The 13,239-nt window shown below is 57.3% G+C and overlaps 1 protein-coding gene across 1 annotated transcript; it reads right to left on the minus strand.

Annotated features, from left to right (window-relative positions):
• Positions 1 to 10,299: 10,299 nt before the first annotated feature.
• On the minus strand, positions 10,300 to 12,679 carry RPP25L (ribonuclease P/MRP subunit p25 like). The gene is given in 4 exon segments (XM_075343916.1): positions 10,300 to 10,432; positions 10,434 to 10,892; positions 10,895 to 10,970; positions 12,584 to 12,679. Coding segments are annotated over 3 exon segments (564 nt in total). The 5' UTR covers positions 10,961 to 10,970; positions 12,584 to 12,679; the 3' UTR covers positions 10,300 to 10,393.
• Positions 12,680 to 13,239: the final 560 nt, after the last annotated feature.

Here is a 13,239-nt window from a genome sequence, read left to right on the forward strand (position 1 = left end):
TGGGGTACATGATGAGTAGAGGCGAGGGATGGGAAATCAGGGGGCACAAATGGAGCACAGGGGGTACACGATGAGTAGAGGCGCAGGAGGGGAACTCGGGGCATATATGGAGAACAGGGGGCACATGATGAGAAGAGGCACAGGATGAGAAATCAGGGGGCACAAAGGGGCACACGATGCATAGAGGTGAAGGATGGGAAATCAGGGGGCTCAAATGGAGCACAGGGGGTACACAATGCGTAGAGGCAAATGATGGGAAATCAGGGGGCACAAAGGGTATACAGAGGGCACACGATGAGTAGAGTCGGAGAACCTCACGTACTGTATATAAGCCCGAGGTTGGCGTGTATATAGCCGGGGGCACTGGGATGGGCAGCATAAGGCACTAACAATGTAGAGATGCAACAATGATGTCCGGGCACCTCGATGGCCCCTGTGCCGGCTGCTTTGCCCCTCAGTGGTTGGGCTTCTCTATACATCTGTCGTCCATTGATATCGGCCCCACCCCGGGAAGCAGCCGGTATCTGACGCCCGCGGACGCTCCTGCAACTCTTCAGTGTTATTGCTGTCAATGAACACAGAATCACAAGGAGGAATTCTGGGTACAAAGCGGAGAACCTGGTGCCCATTGCTGGTCGCTGCGCTGTGGGGGAGCAAAAAGTCACTGGACCCCAGGAACTGAGGCGCTTACCCACCGGGCATCAGGAACTAAAGTAGCGACATCCCAGAGACCAGAGACTGGAGCAATAAACAGGCCACCAGGAACACTAAACCACTAAACACCAGGAACACTAAACCACTAGACACCAGGAACACTAAACCACTAGACACCAGGAACAATATTACTAAACCACTAGCCACCAGGACATGCAACACTAAACCACTGGACACCAGGACATGCAACACTAAACCACTGGACACCAGGACATGTAACACTAAACCACTGGACACTAGGACATGCAACACTAAACCACTGGACACCAGGACATTCAACACTAAACCACTGGACACCAGGACATGTAACACTAAACCACTGGACACCAGGACATGTAACACTAAACCACTGGACACCAGGACATGCAACACTAAACCACTGGACACCAGGACATGCAACACTAAACCACTGGACACCAGGACATGCAACACTAAACCACTGGACACCAGGACATGCAACACTAAACCACTGGACACCAGGACATGCAACACTAAACCACTGGACACCAGGACATGCAACACTAAACCACTAGACACCAGGACATGTAACACTAAAGCACTAGACACCAGGACATGTAACACTAAACCACTGGACACCAGGACATGCAACACTAAACCACTAGCCACCAGGACATGTAACACTAAACCACTAGCCACCAGGACATGTAACACTAAACCACTAGACACCAGGACATGTAACACTAAACCACTAGCCACCAGGAACAATATTACTAAACCACTGGACACCAGGACATGTAACACTAAACCACTAGCCACCAGGAACAATATTACTAAACCACTGGACACCAGGACATGTAACACTAAACCACTAGCCACCAGGACATGTAACACTAAACCACTAGACACCAGGACATGTAACACTAAAGCACTAGACACCAGGACATGTAACACTAAAGCACTGGACACCAGGACATGTAACACTAAACCACTAGCCACCAGGAGTAATATTACTAAACACCAGGAACAATTGCGGTGTGAGGAGCCCCTCTGTAATCTGGGAGCCGCCATGGACCAGATGTGAACATTTAATTTGTCCGATTGGTTTTATCATCTCTCTCCATGAATACATTCCCATGTTCCGTGTGCCGGGGCGGCTGGGGGGAGATGGTGACCTGTCAGGTTATATAAGACCCCGGCTGTAAGATCCTTCTCCTATACTGAGAAGTGAGCAGCTCTGGACGGAAGCATGAGCGGTGAGCGCCCCCTGGTGCCAGCAAGTCATCACAGCTCTGGGGATGGAGCAGGCGGAATTTGTCCTATTAGAGGGGTTTTTCACGCTTTTTCTTTATTTGAAAACAGGGCCCATAGTGTTCTAAGAGGATCTACTGGACCCCACCTACAGGACCCCAGCAACTGGACCCCACCTACAGGACCCCAGCAACTGGACCCCAGCAACTGGACCCCAGCAACCGGACCCCAGCAACCGGACCCCACATACAGGACTCCACCAACAGAACCCCATATACAGGATCCCACTAATTGGACCTCTCCAACTGGACTTGACCAACTGGACCCCACAAACAGGACACCCATTTACTGGATCCCACATGCAGGACCCTACCAACCAGACCCCACATACAGGACCTCAATAACTGGATCCCACCAGCAGAGGCTGACTTTAGGACACAGGAATGTGTTCTATTGTTCCCTGTTGTCAGCCACAGGGAGAGACTGACTGCTGCTGTTGTGTCAATATCCACGGAGGACTATGTCTTAACTGTTCATATGTTTATATGATCGTTTTATTGGAAACCAAGCAAAATAAAGCACCTGGAAATTTACTGACGTATTTCTCCTCCTTCCGCTGGGCAGAACTCTTTCTTCTGGGCTAATGAAAAGGGACAGAGACAGTTTCCTGTTGGAATGTCAGATAGGGCTCAGCCTGAGGCAGAGACAGACCTAAGGTCTGGCAGGTAGGAAGCCGCATGACGTGGGTGCCCCTAAAGTAAGAGAAGAGCAGTACAAAGGATGGCGAGAGAGTGACCGAGAGACAGTGATCTGGTGACATGGGTCAGAGGACTGACCGAAGGACTACGTCACCGAGTGTAGACCGGTCCAAGGAGAGGACAACTCTGAACGGTAATGGGCCAGGACGGAGAAGAACGTGAGGTGAAGAGATTGCCCCGCGCGGGAGTTCCCCGAGCGTCAGCAAGCGGCAAGCTAGGTTCAGCCATATTGGAAAATTATCACTTTAAGGAGGAGAAGATGCAGAATCGCGGGAGGAAAATTTGGCTTTCACAGGTTGTATTGTAGTGCTAGGCGGGGTGGAGGGGAAACCAGTGAGGTGAGCGGAGGTCGGAATAGAAGAAGTAAGGAGTCTGTGTATAAAGATGCTCGCTGTAAATGAAACCCACGAGAGGACGTGTGCCGCCATCTTACCTACATCTAACCGCTGTGGAGTAAAGCAACGGTTTCAAAGAACTGGTCTCTCTCCATTATCTGGTTACACCTGGTCCTGGCCAACCAAGGTCAACAGCAACATGCGGCCTGCACAGGCGTGCGCCTTCTTAGTTTAAATCCACACACCCCGCCAGGACCCCAACTTCATGTAGCGTGCCGGGGGCACAGAAGATGCAAAACTCTCCCAAGACTACCACCCTGCACTATGTTACAGGGGTATGGAGGGGGACGGCCAAGGGGTCTGGAGGGGGGGACGACAGAGGGGTCTGAAGGGGGGGGGGATGACAGAGGGGTCTGGAGGGGGGGGGGGGACGACAGAGGGGTCTGGAGGGGGGGGGGGGGGCGACAGAGGGGTCTGGAGGGGGGGGGGCGACAGAGGGGTCTGGAGGGGGGGGGGACGACAGAGGGGTCTGGAGGGGGGGGGGGGGACGACAGAGGGGTCTGGAGGGGGGGGGGGGACGACAGAGGGGTCTGGAGGGGGGGACGACAGAGGGGTCTGGAGGGGGGGGACGACAGAGGGGTCTGGAGGGGGGGGGACGACAGAGGGGTCTGGAGGGGGGGGGGGGCGACAGAGGGGTCTGGAGGGGGGGACGACAGAGGGGTCTGGAGGGGGGGGACGACAGAGGGGTCTGGAGGGGGGGGACGACAGAGGGGTCTGGACGACAGAGAGGTCTGGAGGGGGGGGACGACAGAGAGGTCTGGAGGGGGGGGGGGACGACAGAGGGGTCTGGAGGGGGGGACGACAGAGGGGTCTGGAGGGGGGGAGACGACAGAGGGGTCTGGAGGGGGGGGAGACGACAGAGGGGTCTGGAGGGGGGGGGACGACAGAGGGGTCTGGAGGGGGGGGGGGACGACAGAGGGGTCTGGAGGGGGGGGGACGACAGAGGGGTCTGGAGGGGGGGGGGGGACGACAGGGGGGTCTGGAGGGGGGGGGGACAACAGAGGGGTCTGGAGGGGGGGGGGACGACAGAGGGGTCTGGAGGGGGGGGGGGACGACAGAGGGGTCTGGAGGAGGACAACCGAGGGGTGTGGAGGAAGAGGACAAAAGGCGTATACAGGGTGGGCCATAAGTATGGATACACCCTGATAAAATGGAAGTGGTTGCTGATATCACCCGCTTGTGGCATATTAGTACATGGGAGGGGCCACACATCATGCTCAGCGTCACCCGTATACAGTGTCGGCCACAGATCGGACTCATGTACAATGTGACCGGGTCCCTTTCAGTATCGGCCTCGGTCTGTTATTGTGGCCACGAGAGGAGTCTGGTGTTATTATGACGGGGGTGAATAATGGGGATTCTTCTCCCGGGCACAGCCATAAAACATCTAAATAAGGAGGATGACGAACGCCGCGGCCGCTATACCCTCCACATAATGCTGCTGTATATGGGAAGACAGGGACCCACCGATTCATTATAGGATTCATCACGTGTCAGTGACGCTGCAGATCTGCCCCATCCCGGGATCTCACATGACTGTGCATACCTGCAGAAAAATACAACGGGGAGGAGTCTCTATAGGAGGGAGGAGTCTGACACCTATTTATAAAGGAGCTATTTACAAAGGGGAGGGGCCTGACACCTAATTACAAGGGGGAGGAGTCTGACACCTATTTATATGGAAGAGTCAAACAGCTATTTACAAAGGGGAGGAGTCTCATCTATTTATAGGGGGATTCATTTGGTAAAGGCTGAGGAGGGGGGGCTGGCTTTGCCCCTGGTGACAGCTGCATAGTGTGAGGGCAGTAACAACCCGAGATGTCCGAGATCTGCAATCTGAAAATCCAGAACTCTGAATAATCTTTCTAGAATTGATGGATAAAGTAGCCAGTGCTGTCTGTGATCTCCGCCATGTCCTGTAATGCAGAATATTTTGTGTTCTGGCTCCGGGGGTCTGGCTGCGCCCCATTACCGCCTGCACTAATCATCCCACTATGACTGTTCCTTTAAGCGCAGGTGCGGGGGGTGACCCTGCGAGCAGAGGAATCATCATCCCGCAGGTAAAGTGCAGAAAGTGCTGACACTGCAGCGAGACCTGCGGCAGCGATGATACAGATAATTATCCGGGAGATCAGTCGCTTTGCGTGGAGTCTGCGCTCGCCGAGCCGCCGTCAGCTTTGATTTTACGTGTAATTAAGAGGCGACCGGCAGTAATTGGCGCTCAGGAGAAATCAGACAATGCCGGAAACGCAATTAACGGGAACCGTCCGGGACGTAAAATGAGGGCTAATGAGGAGGCTCAAACAGAATGTGACATCAAACGGGAGAACCCCGACACGGAGCAATAGATCGAGCGCTAATCGAAAAACGGTCTACTATAGGATAGTCCATCATTAATGAGACGACATTGACTCTCACAACTATCATTATCAAAGCAAGATGTAATGAATTCCCCAACAGCGAGAGCCCGGATAACGCGAGGCAGGGGACACCTGTAGAAGGCTGCATACTTCAGTATCTACCCTATTAGGGTCACCCTTTAGTAGAACATCCAAGAATGGTGAGACGGATTGGGACGTTTCACACCAAACTATTGTCATTCAAAAATAAAGAAAAAACAGTGTTTAAATCACCATCAGGGTTGTAGAGGGGATAAAAACGTCGTCTATATATCTCCCGTACCCTACAATGGAATGGCGGCAAGGACTGGATACAACGTAGCTTCTTCCCCCCACGCTGAGGACGGTGACAATCTGGCAGCCATACGATATCTTTGTATCTGTAGGTGATACAGATGGTCAAATAATAAAAAAAAAGTTCTTGTTAAGCAAAAATGAAGTGACCGCGAATATAAAATCAGTGGAACGCGTAAATACGAAGAAACGTCGTCACTTGTCACCCGAGAACACGTGTTTGCCCAAAAATAAGACCTAACAGTTTTCAGAGCCAAAAATAATATAAGATCCTGTCTTATTTTGGAGGGAAAACTATGGGTGCGATCTCATGTTAAGTGTTATACAATCCATTATTCCGTTCTTTACAACCACTAAAACGTCTGAGAACTCCATTGTGCGGGTAATGAGGAGCATCTGAGGATTTGTTTCAGTTTTGGATAAAATACAGTTCTCATTGAGGATTTTGTGCAATAAAGTGTGATTTATGCGCTAATGGTAACACTTGATTTGCACATTACACTGACTGACCTGTATCGTAATTCTGTGTATACCGGAAAACAGGGTCCCGACCAAGATTAAAGACGCTCCACAGGGCCCCGACCAAGGTTACAGACGTTCTACAGGAACCCGACCAAGGTTACAGACGTTCTACAGGGCCCCGACCAAGGTTACAGACGTTCTACAGGGCCCCGACCAAGGTTACAGACGTTCTACAGGGCCCCGACCAAGGTTACAGACGCTCTACAGGCACCCGACCAAGGTTACAGACGCTCTACAGGCACCCGACCAAGGTTACAGACGCTCTACAGGGCCCCGACCAAGGTTACAGACGTTCCACAGGGCCCCGACCAAGGTTACAGACGTTCCACAGGGCCCCGACCAAGGTTACAGACGCTCCACAGGGCCCCGACCAAGGTTACAGACGCTCTACAGGCACCCGACCAAGGTTACAGACGCTCCACAGGGCCCCGACCAAGGTTACAGACGCTCCACAGGGACCCGACCAAGGTTACAGACGCTCCACAGGGACCCGACCAAGGTTACAGACGCTCTACAGGGCCCCGACCAAGGTTACAGACGCTCCACAGGCACCCGACCAAGGTTACAGACGCTCCACAGGGCCCCGACCAAGCTTACAGACGCTCCACAGGGCCCCGACCAAGCTTACAGACGCTCCACTGGGCCCCGACCAAGCTTACAGACGCTCCACAGGGCCCCGACCAAGCTTACAGACACTCCACTGGGCCCCGACCAAGCTTACAGACACTCCACTGGGCCCCGACCAAGCTTACAGACGCTCCACTGGGCCCCGACCAAGCTTTCAGACGCTCCACAGGGCCCCGACCAAGGTTACAGACGCTCAACAGGCACCCGACCAAGGTTACAGACGCTCCACAGGGCCCCGACCAAGGTTACAGACGCTCCACAGGGCCACGACCAAGGTTACAGACGCTCCACAGGCACCCGACCAAGGTTACAGACGCTCTACAGGGCCCCGACCAAGGTTACAGACGCTCCACAGGGCCCCGACCAAGGTTACAGACGCTCTACAGGCACCCGACCAAGGTTACAGACGCTCCACAGGGCCCCGACCAAGGTTACAGACGCTCCACAGGGACCCGACCAAGGTTACAGACGCTCCACAGGGACCCGACCAAGGTTACAGACGCTCTACAGGGCCCCGACCAAGGTTACAGACGCTCTACAGGGCCCCGACCAAGGTTACAGACGCTCCACAGGGACCCGACCAAGGTTACAGACGCTCCACAGGGACCCGACCAAGGTTACAGACGCTCTACAGGGCCCCGACCAAGGTTACAGACGCTCCACAGGCACCCGACCAAGGTTACAGACGCTCCACAGGCACCCGACCAAGGTTACAGACGCTCCACAGGGCCCCGACCAAGCTTACAGACGCTCCACAGGGCCCCGACCAAGCTTACAGACGCTCCACAGGGCCCCGACCAAGCTTACAGACGCTCCACTGGGCCCCGACCAAGGTTACAGACGCTCCACTGGGCCCCGACCAAGGTTACAGACGCTCCACTGGGCCCCGACCAAGATTACAAATGTTCTACAGGGACCTTTCTGAGCTCACATGCATTTTACTGGGAAACCAAGAACCATGCCGAGCAGATAGGCGCACTACAGAGAAAATGGGGAGTCGCAGAAGGAAATTAGGGAGCGTACCAAGGTTAAAGGCATTCTACAGGAGAGACCGTGGAACCGTACCGAGGTCACAGGCACTCTACTAGAGAGACGGGGGAAGCGTACCGGAGGTCCCAGGCACTCTACTAGAGAGACCGTGGAAGCGTACCGAGGTCCCAGGCACTCTACTGGAGAGACGGGGAAGCGTACCGAGGTCCCAGGCACTCTACTGGAGAGACGGGGAAGCGTACCGAGGTCCCAGGCACTCTACTGGAGAGACGGGGAAGCGTACCGAGGTCCCAGGCACTCTACTGGAGAGACGGGGAAGCGTACCGAGGTCCCAGGCACTCTACTGGAGAGACGGGGAAGCGTACCGAGGTCCCAGGCACTCTACTGGAGAGACGGGGAAGCGTACCGAGGCCACAGGCACTCTACTGGAGAGACGGGAAAGCGTACCGAGGTCACAGGCACTCTACTGGAGAGACGGGAAAGCGTACCGAGGCCACAGGATAACTGTCCCCCATGACCCAGATTGCGTGTTATAGGTACTTTGTGCCCTTCCTCATCTTGGCGTGAACCCCATGTGATAAATTCGGCACATTTATGCCGTGAACTGGCATCTTTTTTGGGGGCAGTTGCCCCATAGTTCTTATAGTTGGCTTGTTCTGGACTCTATAGAAGGTCATTTCTACCTACAGGATTTTTTTTTCTCATGTACAGCAGTGATGAGCAGGGGAGGAGGACATCACTGGTAATCTCTCTAAAATATTTTTGCCCCCTCCCGCCTGACCATCTACAGACCCAGCACATATTACACGAGTCACTGGGGGCCGCCCATAGACCTAAAGCATCAGTGTGGTCCAAACATTACCCCGAGATGATGTTCTAAACCATCAGAGTAAACTGTTGCCAGAGATTGCGAATCTGCAGAAGCAGGGAGTCGGCTGTCAGACACAGCCAGACTCCCCAGAGAGAAGGCAGAGATGGATTACTGTCTGCCTGCCATCTGTAGGAAAGCACATGGTGGACCAGTACTGGAGGCAGACCAGTGATTGTGACAGGCATGGGGGACCAGTGACGGCGGCAGACCAGTACTGGAGCAAGACCTAGTGACGGCGGCAGACCCAGTGACGGCGGCAGACCAGTACTGGAGGCAGACCCAGTACTGGAGGCAGACCAGTGATTGTGACAGGCATGGGGGACCAGTGACGGCGGCAGACCAGTACTGGAGCAAGACCTAGTGACGGCGGCAGACCCAGTGACGGCGGCAGACCAGTACTGGAGGCAGACCCAGTACTGGAGGCAGACCCAGTACTGGAGGCAGACCCAGTACTGGAGGCAGACCCAGTACTGGAGGCAGACCCAGTACTGGAGCAAGACCCAGTACTGGAGCAAGACCCAGTACTGGAGCAAGACCCAGTACTGGAGGCAGACCCAGTACTGGAGCAAGACCTAGTGACGGCGGAAGATCAGTACTGGAGCAAGACCCAGTGACGGCGGCAGACCCAGTACTGGAGCCAGACCCAGTGACGGCGGCAGACCCAGTGACGGCGGCAGACCCAGTGACGGCGGCAGACCCAGTACTGGAGGCAGACCCAGTACTGGAGGCAGACCCAGTACTGGAGGCAGACCCAGTACTGGAGGCAGACCCAGTACTGGCGGCAGACCCAGTACTGGCGGCAGACCCAGTACTGGCGGCAGACCCAGTGACGGCGGCAGACCCAGTGACGGCGGCAGACCCAGTGACGGCGGCAGACCCAGTGACGGCGGCAGACCCAGCGACGGCGGCAGACCCAGCGACGGCGGCAGACCCAGTGACGGCGGCAGACCCAGTGACGGCGGCAGACCCAGTGACGGCGGCAGACCCAGTGACGGCGGCAGACCCAGTACTGGCGGCAGACCCAGTACTGGCGGCAGACCCAGTACTGGCGGCAGACCCAGTGACGGCGGCAGACCCAGTACTGGAGGCAGACCAGCGACGGCAGACCAGTACTGGAGGCAGACCAGTACTGGAGGAAGACCAGTACTGGAGGCAGACCAGCGACGGCAGACCAGTACTGGAGGCAGACCAGCGACGGCAGACCAGTACTGGAGGCAGACCAGCGACGGCGGCAGACCCAGTGACGGCGGCAGACCAGTACTGGAGGCAGACCAGCGACGGCAGAAGACTCAGTAATAAAATACATATTTATTAGGGGAAGGAGCTTTTGTTCCCGTCTCGATTGTTCCTCATCTGATTCCAAGAAAAAACAACAACCATAAAAAACAAAGCGATCCAGAAGTTCAGCCATAAATAAGGAGTCAGATCTACTGGAGAGATCCCATTAATGGTCAGCGGATTGTGCAGCCGTCCTGACCCCTCAGCAGGACCCCTCCATATCCCTGCAGGTCTGGTAGAGGCCCCTCGGTGTCAACCGAGCACAGGGAGGTCCTGACCGTCCGCACACATCTCCCGTAGGACCAGATCCGACCCATAGAAGAACTCTGACCCATTTCACACCTTCTTGGGGGTCTCGCCTCGTCCTCCGGGGGGGTCTGGGCTGCTTTCTCCCCATCGCTTCTCCTCTCCCCACCCCCGGCTTTCTTCTCTTTTGCCCCTTAGGCTCCATTTTTAGTTCCTGGATCCACATGGAGTCGTAGTCACCCGGAGCTTGGTATCCAGACTCCGTGGTATCTAGGGGGTCCTTACTGAGGAGGACACAGATGGAGGGGCTGTTCCTCTTCACCGTGAGTGGATCTAAGCCCACCTCAGGCACAATGGGCTCCCAGATCTCCTCCGTCTGTCGGTAGAAGATCCTGGTGATCTGGTGAAGCTCCTTCACCCTCCTCTTCATGATCTCCACGCAGGAGATGGTCTTGCTCAGGGCTTTCCCGCTCCCGCTGAACAGGATCTGCCGCACGTCCTCGCTCTCCATCTTCCCGATTGCAAAACCCATCAGGTTCCGGATCTTGCTTCCATCTTTCACCTTCATCTCAATGATGTCTGGGGGGGGGGGGGAGGGGCGGCGAACGGCGTCTCCGGGGGCTTCTCCTCCACCCGCACCTTCCTGTAATTCTCCATGATCCGGGCTCTAAACGGAAGAAATGAAAGAAAATCAGAGATGACGAAGAGCGAAGACCCTGAAGACAGGTCTACAAAGAAAGCACGCCTGCCCGAGGACCCCCGGAAACCTCAACTACAGGGTCACCAGTGACCCCCACAATGCGCAGCACCTAATGTCACCCAAAACAACACGGCCCGAGAGCAACCCGCCCATTATCACCCCAGCGAGAGCAACCCAGCCAGCGTCACCCCCCCTCCCCCCCGGCCGGCGCAACCCAGCCAGCGTCACCCCCCCCCTCCCCCCGGCCAGCGCAACCCAGCCAGCGTCACCCCCCCCTCCCCCCGGCCAGCGCAACCCAGCCAGCGTCACCCCCCCCCTCCCCCCGGCCGGCGCAACCCAGCCAGCGTCACCCCCCCCCTCCCCCCGGCCAGCGCAACCCAGCCAGCGTCACCCCCCCCTCCCCCCGGCCAGCGCAACCCAGCCAGCGTCACCCCCCCCTCCCCCCGGCCAGCGCAACCCAGCCAGCGTCACACCCCCCCCCGGCGCAACCCAGCCAGCGTCACCCCCCCCCCCCCCCGGCGCAATCCAGCCAGCGTCACCCCCCCCGGCGCAACCCAGCCAGCGTCACCCCCCCCCCGGCGCAACCCAGCCAGCCGGCGTCAACCCCCCCCCCCTCCCGGCGCAACCCAGCCAGTGTAACCCCCCCCCCCTCCCCCCGGCGCAACCCAGCCAGTGTAACCCCCCCCCCTCCCCCCGGCGCAACCCAGCCAGCGTCACCCCCCCCCCCCCGGCGCAACCCAGCCAGCCGGCGTCAACCCCCCCCCCCTCCCGGCGCAACCCAGCCAGTGTAACCCCCCCCCCCTCCCCCCGGCGCAACCCAGCCAGCGTCACCCCCCCCCCCCCCCCCGGCGCAACCCAGCCAGCCGGCGTCAACCCCCCCCCCCTCCCGGCGCAACCCAGCCAGTGTAACCCCCCCCCCCCTCCCCCCGGCGCAACCCAGCCAGTGTAACCCCCCCCCCCTCCCCAACCCAGCCAGTGTAACCCCCCCCCTCCCCCTGGCGCAACCCAGCCAGTGTAACCCCCCCCTCCCCCTGGCGCAACCCAGCCAGTGTAACCCCCCCCCTCCCCCTGGCGCAACCCAGCCAGTGTAACCCCCCCTCCCCCCGGCGCAACCCAGCCAGTGTAACCCCCCCTCCCCCCGGCGCAACCCAGCCAGTGTAACCCCCCCCTCCCCCCGGCGCAACCCAGCCAGTGTAACCCCCCCCCCCCTACCCCCGGCGCAACCCAGCCAGCATCATCCCCCCCTTCCCCCCGGCCAATTAACACAGCTCCCCTCGACTTCAGAACCATCGCAGCATTTCGGCCTCTCCAGCCCCCGGTGGTCGCAGCGTCCGTCACACCCAGGCGGCTGCGCACTTCTTCCATCCCGTGTCCCCGGCCTCTCTCTTGAAGGCTGAAATTCCCAGGAGGAGCAGCAGAGACATTACCACACGTGACGTCACCACTACCGGATACAGGCGCTCTAGAGACTGCGACACGTTACAGACGGCGGCAGAGACTGGACGAGACCCCGGACATCACCCCACAGCTGTGCAGCACTACAACACCCAGCACAGCCACGAGGGACACGCCCCACTCACCGCAGCTCCACACACGCCACCCGCCTCACCGCGCCGCCATATTGCTGTGACTACAGCTGCGGGGCGGGGCTATACACCGGAAATGCGTTCCAACGTGAAGCGCATATCAAATACTAATGCGCGGCAGACTGCTGCCACCTGCCGGACACTGCGGGCACTGCAGGTCCTCAACATACAATTGTAACCCCTTCTCTGCTGTACATTCCCAACATCCTCTCATTAACCCCTCCCCTGCTGTACATTCCCAGCATCCTCTCATTAACCCCTCCCCTGCTGTACATTCCCAGCATCCTCTCATTAACCCCTCCCCTGCTGTACACTATCAGCATCCTCTCATTAACCCCTCCCCTGCTGTACATTCCCAGCATCCTCTCATTAACCCCTCCCCTGCTGTACATTCCCAGCATCCTCTCATTAACCCCTCCCCTGCTGTACATTCCCAGCATCCTCTCATTAACCCCTCCCCTGCTGTACATTCCCAACATCCTCTCATTAACCCCTCCCCTGCTGTACATTCCCAACATCCTCTCATTAACCCCTCCCCTGCTGTACATTTCCAGCAACCTCTCATTAACCCCTCCCCTGCTGTACATTCCCAGCATCCTCTCATTAACCCCTCCCCTGCTGTACATTCCCAACATCCTCTCATTAACCCC

This window comes from Anomaloglossus baeobatrachus, chromosome 1, assembly GCF_048569485.1.
Source record: "Anomaloglossus baeobatrachus isolate aAnoBae1 chromosome 1, aAnoBae1.hap1, whole genome shotgun sequence".
Lineage (NCBI taxonomy): Eukaryota > Metazoa > Chordata > Amphibia > Anura > Aromobatidae > Anomaloglossus > Anomaloglossus baeobatrachus.